This window comes from Eurytemora carolleeae, unplaced genomic scaffold (assembly GCF_000591075.1).
Source record: "Eurytemora carolleeae unplaced genomic scaffold, Eaff_2.0 scaffold8, whole genome shotgun sequence".
Lineage (NCBI taxonomy): Eukaryota > Metazoa > Arthropoda > Copepoda > Calanoida > Temoridae > Eurytemora > Eurytemora carolleeae.
The window spans coordinates 506344-524258 of record NW_019396114.1 but is presented as its reverse complement, the minus strand read 5'-3'; the positions used below and the strand labels follow the sequence as shown (position 1 = coordinate 524258).

The following is a 17915-nucleotide window of genomic DNA, read 5'->3' as shown; positions in this document are numbered from 1 at the left end:
ATTTAAGAACTGAGGATATACCACCGCTCTTTAAGAACTGAGGATATACCACCGCTCTTTAAGAACTGAGGATATACCACCGCTATTTAAGAACTGAGGATATACCACCGCTCTTTAAGAACTGAGGATATACCACCGCTATTTAAAAACTGAGGATGTAAAAATATCAGGTATAGCTAAATAAATTTAGAAAGCCGAGAGAGAAACTTTTTTCCATACAGAGGATACTTTTGTATTGAATATTCTGTATCTAGAACGCTTGAACTTGATATTCAATGTGGATACTTTTGAAATGCATGGTTGATTCCTCCATTTTACTTATCCCTGATGGTCACGACTAGTGCGGGATATCGAAGAGGAGATCAATGCTTGATCCCGGGATTCAAAAAACATACAGGACAAGTTACAGACAACAGTAAAATTAAATAATGTATAAAGAAATTCAGAAATTGTCACAGACCAAAATTTTCTTATCCTTATATCTGTGCTACCTGATGGTGTAAACTTTTGATATTTCAAACTTAGGTTATTTGATGTAACAGAATTCATAGTTTGAAATATCTAAGGTTTAAGACATTCGGTTGCAAAGATATAGGGATTAGAAAATCAGGGGTTGTGGCAAAGACTCAATTCCTTTTGAAGGTTTACCTTATAGCTGTGAGTATGTTATCCCCTGTTACCATCACTGTATGAATATCCGCGTCGTGGAGTTCCTAAAAATAAGAACTTACGGGTGTTTCTATTAATCATAACAAATATACAAATTATAATAAATATACAGGGTGTGTCTATTAATAATGATAAATTATACAGGGTGTGTCTATTAATTATGATAAATTATACAGGGTGTGTCTTTTAATTATAATAAATATACAGGGTGTCTCTATTAATTATAACACATTATACAGGGTGTTTCTTCTCTCTTATAATTGCACAACAACCCGTTCTTATGATATTGATAATGTATACTTAATATACCCAAATATTTTATATTTTATAGGAATTCTATAGATTATATTTTTGTGAGATATCTTTCAGATTATATGTTTTTGAGAATTTTTGTACCCATATGTTTTTAGAGATATCTTGTAGCGTCATATGTTTTTAGAGACATTTTGTAGACATATGTATTTAAAGACATCTTGTAGTCATATGTTTTCAGAGATAAATATACAATATATGTTTTTATAGACATCTTGAAGATAACATATTTTTAGGCCTATCTATCTATTATACAATATACCGAGAAATTATTCCTTTAGCAAAGCTTGAGATAAAAGAAAGCTGTATATTAGTGAGTTGACCAAAAACTTTTCTTTTCAGTCTGTTTTAATATCTTTCAGTGGTTTGTTCCAAAACAAAGAAAAGTTTGAATATATAATATATAATATATAAATACTAGTTATAACAAGTATAGATGGAACAACAAAACTACAATGTCACACTATACTCTGTTCTAAATAACACAGTGATTCAAAGGTTGCAACGATCAAAGAATTTTTTCAAATTACTTCTTAAAAAGATAAAAACAAATACTTTAAAGTTCTAAAATAAATATTTCTAAGGCTACAAAAAAGTACAAGTGAGCTAGTCAGGTAAAAACAAAGGCCAAGGCTTTGGAACACTTTAATGTCAGTCAAAAGTTAAGACAATGCACTTAACTAGCAGCTCAAATTTATGCAACATCACTGGTACGACATTGTGATCTCTTAACGCCTCTAGTTTTGATTTTATGCGGAAGTATGAGAAAGACTAATTTATCCAGTTACATATCAGAGATTTAAACATCTTTGCTCTTCTTAACAGGTGTTTACTAGAAGGAGTTGATTACAATCTTATGTTCAAATTACTTTAGTTTGATGTGAAGAGAAAATATGAATAGTTTACCTTGATAATCTACTTTAGTTTGATGCGAAGAGAAAATATGAATAGTTTACCTTGATAATCTACTTTAGTTTAAGAGAAAATATGAATAGTTTACCCTGATAATCTACTTTAGTTTGATGCGAAGAGAAAATATGAATAGTTTACCTTGATAGCTCCGTATGTTTCCTTCTTGACCAGGTTCTGCATGATGATGAGCCCGAGGAAATCAGCTCCCATCTCCAGTTCAGATCGGGACAATCCGTTAACCTCACTCAACTTTAACCCAGGCTAGACAACAATAGTTCTTTAAAAAGAATGAAATGGGTATCCGGTCTGATCCCGAATTGAATTCGACATCTATTGCTACTAAATTACTTCTATCTGTTGCGTCTACAAGGAAAAAATTGTTAAAACGGATCATACTAAAGAGCTCCACTCAGATCGTCAATAATTCAATTAAATTTAAAACTACTCATTTAGATATTACAACCTACAATCGTTCAATCTAATTCATTGTATTCGTATACAATAGATATTTAATAATATTTTTTTTATATTGTGTTTCAATTCAAATTTTGCTTATAGCTTGTTTTCACGGCTGGCGTCACCATTATTAAAAACCCTAAAACTTCAGAAACAACATTTTTTTAAGTAACACAAGAATCTTATTAAATAAAAAATATTTTGAAGGTAGAAGTAGAAGTAAAATTGGTATCGTTCGGTATCGAATTCAATTCGATATCAGCCAATACCTCCTTTCATTTGTTCACGAACCCTCCCTTTAACGGGCGCATTCATGATTGTCATCATAGCACTTTTTTTGTTTAAGGGATTGCATCTAGACGTAATTTTAAATGACCCATAATTTATAGAAAAATGATTTTTAATTGTTGCGTATGTTATAGAGGCAATCGAGAAAATTATCAGAATGTAACAAACGACGATACCATCACATCATCCATCAGAGAACGGTATCTAATGTACGGTTTTTAATTCAGCATTTTTTAAATGGATGGTCACTTGATATTACAACGTTCCAAAACAGCTTGATGTGGACTGTTTTCTTTAATACTCTAACATTACGAAATATATTGGGTCTCATTGTAAAAGTTAAATAAATCTGCTTTTTCTATTTTCTTTTTCCTATTTTCTTTTTGGAAAGATAAGATTTTTAATCATGAGATGTTTCTACCTTTAACCCATTTACAGCTGCTCCAATTACTCTAAACCCCTGCTTTGTGTAGTACTGAAGCAGATTGGTGAACCCTTGAGGAACTAAACATTTTAAACATTTTAAACATTTTAAACATTTTAAACATTTTAAACATTTTAAACATTTTAAAATTTTTAAACATTTTAAACATTTTAAAAATTTTAAACATTTTAAGCATTTTGTTTTCAAAGAACCATGTAGATTAGAATGTTGTTTCAAACCGTCATATTTTTGTAAATTGCGAAACATAATTTTTTTTTTATTTGTGTTCAAAATAATGTTTAACTCAAGACTTTTTTCTTGGCAAAATTCTTTGGTTTTGACGTTTATTGGAAACAAACAAACTAGAAACCCAGACAAACATATGCCAATTATGTTTAATTTTTAAATTTTTGGCATGAAACTCTTTTAAATAATTTTATGAATTGAAACATTACTTATATTAAGATTCTTCGAGCAGCAATGTAAACTTGTGAACTATTCTTTTTATAATTATTTGTAAAAATATTACTTGTCTCTGGTTTACATAAAGAAGCAACTTTCTCCGGAGCCCCCTTGATGAACACACTGTAGTTAGAACTTCCCTTCTTCTTAGCAACCACTGTCATTCGTTGCACAGCTGAGTCGAATGGATACTGCTTGAGTAAAGCTATTTCAAGATTTGACGGGGCAAACCCTCCCAGCTTTAATTGTCCTCCACTCCTAATGTTCTGAAACCAACAATATTTAGGATTGAAAGATTTTTTAGATAAAGGAATTGAGTCTTTGTCACAAACTCTGATTTTCTAATACCTATATCTTTGCAACCCAATTTCGTTGACGTTAGGTATTTCAAACTATGAATTCTTTTAGATCGAATAGCCTAAGTTTGAAATATCAAGGGTTTCCACCATCAGGTTGCCAAGATATAAAGATTAGAAAATTCGTGTGGCAAAAACTCAATTCCTTTTAATGAAATTCAGTCTTTGCCGCAAACTCAATCCCTATCTCTTTCCAACCTGATGGTGTGAACCTTAATGTTATTTAAAATATAAGATTTTTAGAGCTAACTTAATTAATAGTTTGAAACATAAAAGGTTTGCGACATTGGTTTGCAAAGATATTGAGATTTGAACTTCTGAATTTGTAGCAAAACTCAATTCCTTTTAATCCGATTTAACGATAATCACAAGATTTATTTTTATTCAATTACTTCGCAAACAGGCTTTTAAGTGGACTAATTGATAAATTAAAAAAATCAGTAATATGCGTCAAACGTAATGTAAAACAATGAAATAAAATAGAATGGGATTCGGTGAAAAGTTTAAGATTAGCAAGAGTTTATAAAAATTGTTGCATTCTTAAAAAAATTTAAAAACTAACCTTTGGAGGGGATACAAGAGTAGGAGTTGCTATTCCATACTCCGGGTTCAGTCCAGCATGGGGCTCCTCTTTTAATTCCTAAATTAAAAGAAATCAAGTCTTTTGCCACAAACTTTGATTTTGTAATCTCTATTTTTTGCAACCCAATGTCTTAGAACTTGGATATTTCAAATTCCATGAATAATGTTGGATCAAGTTTGAAATATCAAAGGTTTACACCATCAGGTTGCAAAGATTCGAACATTTGAGTTTGTGACAAAAACTCAATTCTTTCAAACACAAATATTGATAAATTTTAAAGTAAATTGTATAAGCTAGGTTTTCTTACCCAGCCAATTGCTTCGAACAGTTTGATGTCCATTGGGTAGCCGGTCAGCTCCCCGTTCATCTTAATCAAAGAATGGCAGGAGGCCATGGTTTGGATTAAAAGACTGTCTGTTGGTAGCCGGGAAGGATTAGGCTCACTTTCCTGAAAATATTTAGGATTAGAAAATATTCACGATTAAAAAATATTCATGCCTGGAAAATATTGATAACTAGGCTTTTAGGGCGCTTCACGCCCATCTTCTTTTTCCATTGTGAACATTTTCTCTTTGTATGCATTGTAAAACAAAAAACAAACAAAAGTTCGCGGATTTGATAAAAAAGGTCATGGATTTTCAAAACTTTCAAATTTTTTGGAAAATTTGATCATTCTGGGGTCACACGAGGGCCCCCCAAAAAATTGGACCCGATCGGTTCAGCCGTTTAGACGTTTATTGGATAAACAAACACTTTGGAAAAATATTCAATTTTGAAAAATACTTATGATCGGAAAATATTCATAAAATCTACGAAATTATTACGAAATCAGGAACCCTTGCGCCATCTTTGAAATCCTATTTTACCTGGAACTGGTTTTCCTTGATTTCACAAACCCCCGCCAAATCTAGGTCTCCCTCTGTCAATGTCCCTGTCTAAATACATAAAGAGAATTTATAGGGTTTCTCCCAGAAATATTTCATTTCAAATTTTAATTCAGAAAATTTTGCTGATTTCCTGCTTTCATTAATCTTATGACAGGCAATTTCTTTTTCTTTCAAGGTATCAATCCAGCTGCCTTTCTTCACTTTATTCTTCATTTCCTGCTTTCAAATTTTACACTTCGAAGACGATTTTACCATATTTTTCAATATAATTTTTTGCATATCAATTCGTTTAATACAATTAATCTATTTATGATACTTCTTTTATACTCCCAAAACAGGAATATATATACTTACAAGAAAATATTTTTTAAACATTATCTTAATCATAGAAAGTAAAAAAATATTTTTTTTCTCCGTTTGTGATTTTAAAATTAGTTACAAATAGTTCAGCTCAAACTATTTCTGGCGGGGAGTTCAGCTCAAACTATTTCTGGCGGGGAGTTCAGCTCAAACTATTTCTGGCGGGGAGTTCAGCTCAAACTATTTCTGGCAGGGAGTTCAGCTCAAACTAATTCTGGCGGGGAGTTCAGCTCAAACTATTTCTTTCTGGGAGTTCAGCTCAAACTATTTCTGGCGGGGAGTTCAGCTCAAACTATTTCTGGCAGGGAGTTCAGCTCAAACTAATTCTGGCGGGGAGTTCAGCTCAAACTATTTCTGGGCGGGTATTTCAGCTCAAACTATTTCTGGCAGGGAGTTCAGCTCAAACTATTTCTGGCGGGGAGTTCAGCTCAAACTATTTCTGGGCGGGTATTTCAGCTTTAAGTGCTTTTAACGGCAATTAAGCTCAGACTATTTCTGTTAAGCAGTTCAGCTCAACCTATTTCTGGCGGGTAGTTCAACTCATACCATTTCTGGTGGGTAGTTCAAATCAAACTATTTATGGCGAGCTGTTCAGCTCAAACTATTCCTGGTGGGTAGTTCAGCCCAAACTATTTCTGCCTGGTAGTTCAGCTCAAACTATTTCTGGTGGGTAGTTCAGCCCAAACTATTTCTAGCTCAAACTATTTCTGGTGGGTAGTTCAGCCCAAACTATTTCTTTCTGGTAGTTCAGCTCAAACTATTTCTGCCTGGTAGTTCAGCTCAAACTATTTCTGGTGGGTAGTTTCAGCCCAAACTATTTCTGTCTGGTAGTTCAGCTCAAACTTTTTCTGGCGGGTAGCTCAGCTCAAACTATTTCTGCCTGGTAGATGAGCTCAAACTTTTTCTGGCGGGTAGCTCAGCTCAAACTTTTTCTGGTGGGTAGCTCAGCCCAAACTATTTCTGACTGGTAGTTCAGCTCAAACATTTCTGGTGGGTAGCTCAGGTCAAACTATTTCAGGTCTGGCGGGCAGTTCAGTTCAATTTTTTTTTTGGCGGGAAGTTCAACATAGGCTGTTTTTGGCGGGCATAGATCACATGATTTGAAGATTGTAGATCAAGATCACATTGATCACTCACTCAAGGAGGTTGTGAGATAACTTCTTCTGATCATCACAAGCTAGTTGAGCAAGTAACCAACATGATCATAATATTCTCAGATCATCATTTGTCCTTGCTAATCATAATTTTGATATAACATATTTTGTTAGCTTCTTCACATAATACGATGTCAATTAAAAGTTTATAAAAATAAAAAACGAATACATTTTAACACTCAACTTTCAACACTTTAAATAAGAATTTTATCTAACAAACAAGTTGACATATTTCTTGTATTTTTTTGCAGCTTTTAACAAGTAAAATTTAGAAACATGTAAAAATAAATAGATATTCAACTTTAATGTTAAAATAAGTAAAATACATCGTATTTTTAAAGGAAAATTCACTCATTATATATTTGAAATCAAACGTCGTTCATATATCAAAGGTTCACACCATCAGGTTGTAAAGACATAGGGATTTAAAAATTAGTTTCTTAAATAAAAAAACGAAATGAACCAACCTTATCGAAAGCCACAACATCTATTCCACCACACAAGCTGATATGTTTTGTATGAAGGCAGAATATACCACGTTTCTAAGCAAATATCGGTTTAAAACAAACATCTACTTTTTTGCAACAAATATGGATTAAAGATATGAAATTTTATAATCCCAAGCAAAAAGAAATATTAAAATCTGGACATGTGATTGTTAGAATGAATTTTTTAAGAATAACAAAACAGCTTAAAAATCTGATCATTCAATGGAATAATAATAAATAAATAATCTAGCTTTGATTTTAAGCACAATTATGAGAAAAGCAAATGTTTCTCCTCACATTCAGTTTAGTTTTTCTAAACCATGATTTGCCTGAAGACGTCGCTGAGCGAATGCATTGTTAGCGGTCAGAGCAGCAGGAAGGATTGGGGGAACAACAAAGGTTAGAATATCCAAACTGTTCAGCAGTATCTCAGATATAGTTCCCTGAACAACAAAGGTTAAAATATCTAAGGTCTACATGTAAGTTTGTGACAAAAGCTCAATTTCTTTATGAAAAAGTACTGGTAAAATTTAGTCTGATCCGCTCTAAAACATGCTAAATTTTAGTCATACAACACATTTTCTTTAATATTTACCCCGTTTCTGATCCACATTGCCATAGAGTAGCCCATGCCTATGAGACCGAGGGTTAGGAAAACGTAAACAGATTTTAAGAAGTCGCTGAAGAATTTAAAATCAAGAGGAGGGGGGAACAAGATGGCTCTAACCAGCTCTCCTTTGGTTGTCATAAAACCTAAAAAAGAAAAAAATCGTAATAACTAAAACACAAAAATTATCAATAACCACAATTTCAGAATTTTGTCGATATTAATATTTTATATTTACAATTTGGTAAAATTTCAAAATTTTAGAAATTTCGGTTTACTGTACGTCCTTGAGATTTAACTTTATCCCATTCAAAAGTTCTAGGTTTATTTTTGTAAATATAGATTTTGTTAACTGTTTCTGTTGTTAAGGTAGAATCAATGAAAATGACAGAAATTATAAAAGATTTTTTTATTCAATTATTTAACAAGTCATTTTGTTTAAAATCAAGCCGAACCTGTTCTGATAACAACTGCCTTGATGTAATTTCCTTGCTTGGCTTTACCCTGCATCACCTGAACACAAGAAAATTATAAAGAATTTTGTTTTATTTTTGAAAAAGCACTTTACAGCATTACAGCAAGTGGAAGCCTAGAAAAGATTCGTTTTCACCAGAGTAAGTTTTAAACCCGGCCTTATCATTATTCTATCGGTTGTTTCACTGAATATAAGCTATTTTTTCAAAGGAAACTCCTTTATTTCATTAAAGACGATCCAACTTTGTTAAACCACTATTTTTCATCGGTCAATCACAAAAATGGTTTATAACTCTTTTTTTCCTTGAGAAACCTTTTTATTTCCTTTACACCGTGTCATGGTGATCTCTCCAATTAATCAAATTAAGCCAACATGAAAAAAGTTTAGTGTTTAAAATATAAATTTTATTAAATTCAATTTAAAGATAGAACTGTAGGAAGTTGTGAACCCAGATATTTTTATTGCAAACAAAGCAGAGCAGTAGTTCATTGAAGTTATATAAAAATCAGATTGAAGAACTCATCCAATTTGTTTACAAAATAAGTACTGCAGTTTGTTTACATTCCTCCCATACACTACAGTACACTTGTTTGATTATTTTTTGTTTTTCTTGTTATTGTTTTTTTTGTTTACCTCTGTACCACAGAACATTATGTACTGTCTGTTGTAGTCGTAGTTAAACACTTCTCTTTCATCCGGTATACCAACCTAAACAGTGTACATAGATATATATATACCAACCTGTACATAGATATATATCAACCTATACAGTGTACATAGAAATATATATATACAAACCTGTACATAGATATATATCAACCTATACAGTGTACATAGATACATATATATATACCAAACTGTACATAGATATATACCAAAACCTATACAGTGTACATAGATATATATATACCAACCTGTACATAAATATATACCAACCTATACAGTGTACATATATATATATATCAACCTGTACATAGATATATATATAACTATACATGTATATATTTACCAACCTGTGCATATATATATCAACCTTTGCATAGATATATATCAACCTGTGCATAGATATATACCAACCCGCACATAGATATATACCTACTAGTAAATAGATTTATACCAACCTGTGCATATATATATATATATTTAAATTAAAAAATATGAAGAAAAGAAATATAATACTGAACAAATTTCCTGCAATCATCGCTGAAGAGACTTCCTGTTTGGATAACCGTGTATTAAATTAAACCTGTTCATCTTGAAATGAGAAGATAAAATTCTCACCATTGGTGTAAAGAGGTTTCCTATACGGGGATCCCTTGGAGAATATTATTGCTGCAATGGTAGCAGCTGCACACGCATACAGAAATATATTAGTCTGCTCGTAGCTAGAGTTTGGGGGCCATAGATCTGATACAAACTGATATTTTACAAACCTAAATATATTCAAACCTTAAATTTCTGTCTAAAATTTTATTTCTTTTGATGAATTATTCTATTACTATCATATATTTAGGAAATTCCATGTTTAAGAATATTTGTTTGTTTGTGCCAAACAAATGCATTTCAACGTTTAAAAAAATCCTATTTTAAATTGAAAAAAAACATAAGGGATACATTAGCTAGGCTGCTTAAACTGCACAATGCAGTACATTATACTAATACAAGGAAATGCCTTTGTTTACAAATAAATTGTACAGCTTAGCAGTTTCTGGGAGAAATGTAAATACTGTTAGGTCTGACTTTTAAAGAAATCCCCCCCCCTAAACTGCAGTACAGTACTGTACAACGAGTACATACCATTCTTGTGATTGAACATAAAACCATATAAACATGTACGCTATGGTTTGAAAGAAGAGAAATGATACAACAGAAAACATCGGTAGAAAGGAGAGCAGATGCCTAAAAAATGGATTATGAAAACATATATAATAAAATAAAAAAACCTTTTTAAAAAGTGATTTTGCCCCTAAAATAATAGAAGGTTTGGGTTGATGGCTATCAAATTTAGTTACAGTTAGTTTTTTCGATTTTCGCGAACACTCCCATTAAAATAAAAAACTAAAACAACCCGTTGCCCTGCAATGCAAAAAGTCTCATATTATTCAATGAATATTGATCTGACTTTACCTTTACCCCCTGTCACTTTTCGCGAACACTCCCTTTAAAAAAAAACTGACCTAGTTGGTTTCCGTTTGACTAGCTGATCATGAGGAGCAGTATTCCCGATCATTAATATTGGTACAGCAGCTAGTCCGATATCCACTACTAGGTACTGGTTATCACTAGGCTCCGTTCCAATCTAGAGTATATACATGAAATATATCCACTACTAGGTACTGGCTATCACTAGGTTCAGTTCCAATCTAGAGTATATACATGAAGTATATCTACTACTGGTACTGGTTATCACTAGGCTCAGTTTCAATCTAGAGTATAAAAGAAAAAACTTGGCATGTTTAAAAAAGATTAAGTAAATATGTGATTAAACTATCAAAATTTATAATGAGAAAAGATCATATTCGACAATGCTTAAATTAAATGGGCTCTTTAAAATTAGAACTTCAGTTTTTTAGATTATAAACAAACTAGCTTGGGAACCCAGCGTTGCAGAGGGGGTCATAGTTAATCCCACTCATTACCCGCGCTTTGTCGTAAATTACGATTTTAACTATTTTTTCCCGATAAAAGTCGATCCACTCAACTTAGTATCTCAAAACCAAGCTAATAACATTCCCGTTTCTCAATCAAAATTAAAGGCAAATCGGTCCAGGGGTTCCTGAGTTATGATCGGACAAACAAACAAACAAACAGAGATTAAAGCTTTATATATACATATATATTGTTTAAATTATGGTCAAACTTACATAAAAGACCATGAGAACACTTATAAGCTGTGTAAAGCAGAAAGCAACTCCGAACTTGAAAGAAGCAAAGGCGGATACCATTGTAGCTCTTCCTTCTCTGAAGAAAATAAATAAAATTGTTTATTTTATTTCAATGCAAAAAATGTGCATCATAAAGGGTGTCCCAATAAACATGGGAATTAAATGACTTCTATATCGTCTTTGTACCAGGGATTATTTCGTAAATATAATTTTGTAGTATCACAGTTAAAACATTTAACAACAAACACTACTAATATTTCCAAAATGTAGTCTACCTTTTTCCCAGGTCAAAATTGCCGGGGATATTTGGAAATTTGTCCAGATTCCAGTTTTTTAAAAATCAATAAAACTGATAAAATTTTTAATATCTTCGTCATGTTTTAAGCAACAAAGAAGGTAGGCCACATTTTGGAAAGCTCATTAGACCTTCAATCTTTTTTAATGCACTTTATGGCATTTATCAATTATCGGAAATCAAAGACGATATTCAAGTCCTCTCTCAATTTCTAAATTTATTGGGACACCCTGTATGTCAAAGTAACTAAGTTCCTTATATTTCAAACTATGAATTTTGTTAGATCAAAAAGTCTTATTTTAAAAATATCAAAGGTTCATGCACAATCCGTTTTAAAGCTATATGGATGAGACCATTTGAGTAAATGGCAAGAATTCAGTTCCTAATCAATATAAAACGACGAAATTAATTAAAATTGAAATAATTATTTGTTGTAAAAATAATTTGAGAAAGGAAAAGATTTTCATTTTATTTATTTTACTAACGTAAAATCATCTATACTGGACCAGAGCAACCCCCAGGTTCAAGGTCATGGCACTCAATTGAAAACTTTTAAAACTTAAATGTCTATCCCTATGCTATCATAAAATAATGAATTTAAAGTCTGCACTTAATTCTCACATTTTTCAGGACACCCTGTCCGTTACCTGATAAGATATGGTACACAGGACACCCTGTCAGTTACCTGATAAGATATGGTACACAGGACACCCTGTCAGTTACCTGATAAGATATGGTACACAGGAGATATTCACGTTTCTAGAAGTAAACGGAGCAGCCACTGATGCCTCGGCCATCGATAAGGAAATACCTGGAATTAAAATAGAATTTGAAATGAAAATTTAGCCGGTTTAAAGCGACTGCACGTTGTAATTTTAAGTAACGTTTTATTTTATGAGTGCCATACCCGATTCCCAACGAAAATCCGATCAATAGTTCAGAAGATATCTTCGCTTTTCTATCAAGTATTATATTCTGTAAATATCCTTTAATGTCTCTGCAGATGAATATCTGCGGATGAATTTTAAAGAGAATCCACAAAAAGTAATTAATTTTCAGCTAAAAGGTAGAAAGAGTTAAGAGTACCGTAGTAAATCCAACAAGCAACAAGTAATAAATTATGTCTACAGTCTATTTATTGGTCTCCTCTCCTACCTGCATGTGCAGTTTTCAGTGCACCACAGTCATTGCAGCCATCTCCACACATTATAACTTGTCTCCTAACAGCATATTAATTTAACATTTAAAAATAATTGTTTTTAAATTTGTTATTTACCCCATGTTTTTTAAAGCTTCTATCAGGTGGATCTTCTGTTCTGGCAGCATGCGAGCAAATATTTTACCTCTGAATCCAATTTATTTTAAAAGCACAAAATAAATTAAAGATATTTTTGTTATAACTATCTTTATCAATACTTATTTTTTAAAAGAAAACGAGTAGATCACTGTAGAAATTTCATTTTCAATGAGCTTTTTAAACTTAAAAATCTAAAAACTTTTAGGTTACAAAAAAGATCAGAAGAGGTTTGATAAGTCAAATCTTCTGAACTATAATAAATGAAGCTATAAAAGTTTAAAAATGGAGATTGTAGGCTTATTATTAAACGAATAGAAACAACGAAGAAAGCATAACTCCGTGCAATGAGGTGCAATTTATCAACCTTAAGAAACCGAATATTGTTAAAAATGCAAAATAGGACAAAAATTTAACTAAAAAGGCAAAAATCCACATGATGCCAAATAAAAAAATGATGAATGCAGAGATGCAAAGATTACTAAGTTTCTTCTCATTGGCTTGACATGTTTCTGCTCTTTTCTGATTGGTTGAAGGGACTGTACGGGTAATTTCAGATTACCCTCCATGCAAAGATGGCAATGCAGTACCTTTTTTAATTTCTGATCAATAAAGATATTGTTGTTTTTAAAAGTGTTAAATTCCGATATGAATCTGTTTTCCACCGCAAAGACAGTTTGAAGGAGAAACCACAATTAAAAATAATTATTTTTAAAATTTATAAACATTGATATTTTATTTAGATTGATCAGGCAAAGCTTTTAAGGGTATTGTTGTGAATCGAGAAATGCTATCTTAACATGGACGGTTACTTAAAATTAAATTTAAACAATGGTTGATATTTGTGTCTGTCAAGAGCGAGACAATCTTTTTAAAGTTTAAACTGCTTAAAATTTAAATTTCCTGTGAACAATCTTCTTGAATAGTTCTGGATCCTTGGTCATAATTGCATTAAAGGTTGGTCCATCACAAGCAAATACATAGCTGTCACCAGTCAAACTCTTTAACTGGGTCGTATCCTGACAATAACAAGCAAATACATAGCTGTCACCAGTCAAACTCTTTAACTGGGTCGTATCCTGACAATAACAAGCAAATACATAGCTGTAACCAGTCAAACTCTTTAACTGGGTCGTATCCTGACAATAACAAGCAAATACATAGCTGTCACCAGTTAAACTCTTTAACTGGGTCGTATCCTGACAATAGATAGAAAAAAATAATTTTATCAAATTGACCAAAAAGACAATATTTTTCTAAAAGGAATTGAGTTTTGCCACAAACTCAAATTTTCTAATCTCTTTATCTTTGCAACATGATGGTGTAAACCTTCGATATTTAAAACTTAGAATATGTAATCTGACAGAAATATCGGGTTGCAAAGATATAGGGATAAGCCAATTTGAGCGTGTGACAAAAACTCAGTTCCTTTGACTATTAGGTCAAAAACTAACTTTGCCTTATGAATTATGCGAAATTTTTGATCCATGTTCAGGTATACTGTGTGAAAGGAATTTGGTCTTTTCAACAATCTCAATTTTTCTTATCCCTATATATTTGCAACCTGATGATGTAAACTTGATATAAAATTATTTTGATCTAACAGCATTTACAGATTTAAATAATTAAGGTCTTCGACATTAGGTTGGAAAGATAAAGGGATTAGAAATTAAAATTTCTTTAGTAAAACAAGCAACCTTTAGGGTTTGCCATATTTGTCCTATAATAATCCTTTAAGAAACAGTGATCACTCCCTAAATAAAAGCTTTATTACATGAATAATGCTGGCTGTTTCTGTCTCCGGAGCCGTATATTGAACCTGGAACTGATCCGTCCCTGCCAGAGTTACTCGAACTATCGTCTGATCAGGTTTTACCAGTTCACAATCTCGTCCAACACTTTAAAAAGATATTTTTAGAATCGTCGTCGATGCATGATTCGGTCTAACAAGCAACATTAAAATGGCGTTGGGACACTTCATAAATATTACACAGTCGGTTATTAAAATGAAAGTTCCTCTTTTGTAAATAAAAATTCTATTTGTTTTAATAATGAATTGTCCTTGTCCATCTATTAAATGCTTTTCTAATGTCTTGACAGAAAAAAAGAATTACTATAGGAGAAATGTTCCAAACCGTAATTTGGCCCAAATCATAGGTTAGAATTTTCCGCCCCTGCATATCTCAAAAAACCTTTAAAAAAGACTTTTTCTAATGAGCATAACGCTCTTTGAACGCTAAATAAACCAACTATACCGGACCACCGCTATTTAAGAACTGAGGATATACCACCGCTATTTAAGAACTGAGGATATACCACCGCTATTTAAGAACTGAGGATATACCACCACTCTTTAAGAACTGAGGATATACCACCGCTATTTAAAAACTGAGGATATACCACCGCTATTTAAAAACTGAGGATATACCACCGCTATTTAAAAACTGAGGATATACCACCGCTATTTAAGAACTTTGTGCATAGATATATACCAACCCGCACATAGATACATACAAACCTGTAAATAGATATATACGAACCTATACATAGATATATACTAACCTATACGTAGATATATTCCAACCTGAACATAGATATATTCCAACCTGTATATAGATATACACCAACCAGTACATAGTTATGTACTTACCTGTGCATATATATATATATACCAACCTATACATAGATATATACCAACCTGTGCATATATATGTATATATATATATATATACCAACCTATACATAATTATATACCAACCTATACATAGATATATACCAACCTGTGCATATATATGTATATATATATATATATATACCAACCTATACATAATTATATACCAACCTATACATAGATATATACCAACCTGTGCATATATATATATACCAACCTATACATAAATATATTCCCACCTATACATAGATATATACCAACCTGTGCATATATATATACCAACCTTTGCATCAGATATATACCAACCAACCTATACATAGATTGATATACATAAATTTCCAACCTGTTTAAGCAAACATGGAATAAACTTTCAGAACAAATTCAAACGGAAAATGATTTTTTTACAAATTTGACTTAGATTTATAACTTTATGGGTTAACACAAAATAAGTTTCATGAAAATGTTATAACCAATAAAGAAGTGATAAAGACTTATTCAAATAGATTAATAATTACAACGATAATGATGTTACCTTAGTGACAGGTATAGATTCTCCTGTTAACATACTTTCATTAACGACAGCACTACCTTCCACCAGTACTGAGTCACACTCTATCGTGTATCCACCTAAAAAAAAACAAGAAAATGGAAACAAGCCATTTTTTTTCAGTATATCATGGGGTGGAGGGCGAGCCACGTTTCCTAAAAGATGTTGTTCATTTTAAGGAGTTGCAATCTTATTTAGAAAAAACGATTTAGAGAGATTCTTTAGGATGTCAGTAATTTCAGTAAATAACTATTTTATTTTATTTTGAGAACTACTATCCTACATTTTTTAATTGGGCGCAGGGGGGGNTACCTGTAGCAGGTAGAAGAATAGTATCCCCGGGAAGGGGAGAGGATGGTTTACCTGTAGCAGGAAGAAGAATAGTTTCCCCAAGGAAGGGGGGGGGGGATGGTTTACCTGTAGCAGGTAGAAGAATAGTATCTCCAGGAACCAAGTCAACACTCGAAAGGACAATCTCTTCAATAAAATACAGAAAAATACATTACTGTGATAGATTAGGTTTAGTTTTGAAAACAATAAAATTATAATTATTTAATATTTACATTTATCATCAGTAACTGGTTCAATAATAAACATTATTTTATCTATTTACAATCACAAGTTCATTGTGTACTATATGTTCACTTTTGTACATATAGTACACAAGTTCATTGTGTACTATATGTTCACTTTTGTACATATAAATTATTTTGTGAATATGGAAGGACGAATCTTTAAGTGGGCCTTTCATTGGGATAGTTTTTTCAGTTGGAAAGGCCGACGACCAAGAAACATAGAGAATAGAATATATATTAGAGGGGAATTTAATGAATCTCTCGGTATGCATTTTTGCAGTCCCTTTCAGCCTGAAAGGAAGTTCAAAGTGTACAAATCATGTAAATGTTCACAAATTATATACAGTAGAGTACATTAATAAATTATGTTCCCTAGACTATTCATTTCAATTTCGAATTTTTTAAAGCTGTTAAACAAACTTTATAATGAATTAGGTGAATAAAAACATCATTTGATTTATAGTTATAACGGAAAATCATCGTTTGTAAAGTGAAAGGCATAGAGTCTATGTTAAATGATGATTGGTCAATTATGAAACCAGCCTATTTCATAATTTGGTTTTCTTTAACATTAATTTTAGATTTTCTATAAAATGATATTCTAGGGCCCAAAAACAGTACAACAAAATGTCCGTTTTACACTTTTTTTCTATTAAATTCCCCTCTAATATATATTCTATTCTCTTTGCCAAGAAATTACAAAGATACATCTTAAAAACACTTTTTATTTTAAAATTTGTGCGTTCCCTACCAGTTCACCAGTTTACAAGATTATCCTACCTTTATTATCCCGAACCACTCGTACTTTGGATTCGGATTTCATTGTGTCTCGAAGATTTCGGTTTTGCTGGAAAAAAAAATATTTAGATTTTTTTTAGATATTCCCCCTCCCCTCCCCCTTCTACTTACCCGTCTAGTTTCCCAGACAGAGACAGTTACTGATACGACAGATGTGACAGCTATGATAACAGCAAACTTCCAGTAGTACTGCAGGGACCACAGTACAACAGTGTACACTTGGAACAGATAGAACGGGTTCAACCCCTAAACATTAATTTGTTGAAAGGTCGGAACTTTTAAATACCATAGAGAGGACTTATCCATTTCTTTTGTAGTTCGACGGATTAAGTCAATTTGTTTGAAATATCTCTGAAGGCCCAATCAAGCAATCTTAAGCCAAAAATTCAAGATTAAATATAAGTCAGACGGATTTAG

General features: G+C 32.1%; 1 protein-coding gene across 1 annotated transcript in view; it reads right to left on the bottom strand.

Annotated features, from left to right (window-relative positions):
- The window catches only part of LOC111695364 (probable cation-transporting ATPase 13A3), a gene marked incomplete in the record, with an annotated part of 40976 nt that overhangs the window by 4675 nt on the left and 18386 nt on the right, over positions 1 to 17915 (bottom strand). The window contains 16 exon segments of the mRNA XM_023464679.1: positions 649 to 713; positions 2032 to 2154; positions 3059 to 3141; positions 3591 to 3789; positions 4442 to 4519; positions 4770 to 4910; positions 5329 to 5397; positions 7331 to 7405; positions 7681 to 7794; positions 7947 to 8104; positions 8414 to 8471; positions 9067 to 9141; positions 16111 to 16205; positions 16543 to 16602; positions 17481 to 17547; positions 17610 to 17744. Coding sequence (XP_023320447.1) covers positions 649 to 713; positions 2032 to 2154; positions 3059 to 3141; positions 3591 to 3789; positions 4442 to 4519; positions 4770 to 4910; positions 5329 to 5397; positions 7331 to 7405; positions 7681 to 7794; positions 7947 to 8104; positions 8414 to 8471; positions 9067 to 9141; positions 16111 to 16205; positions 16543 to 16602; positions 17481 to 17547; positions 17610 to 17744 — 1595 coding nt within the window.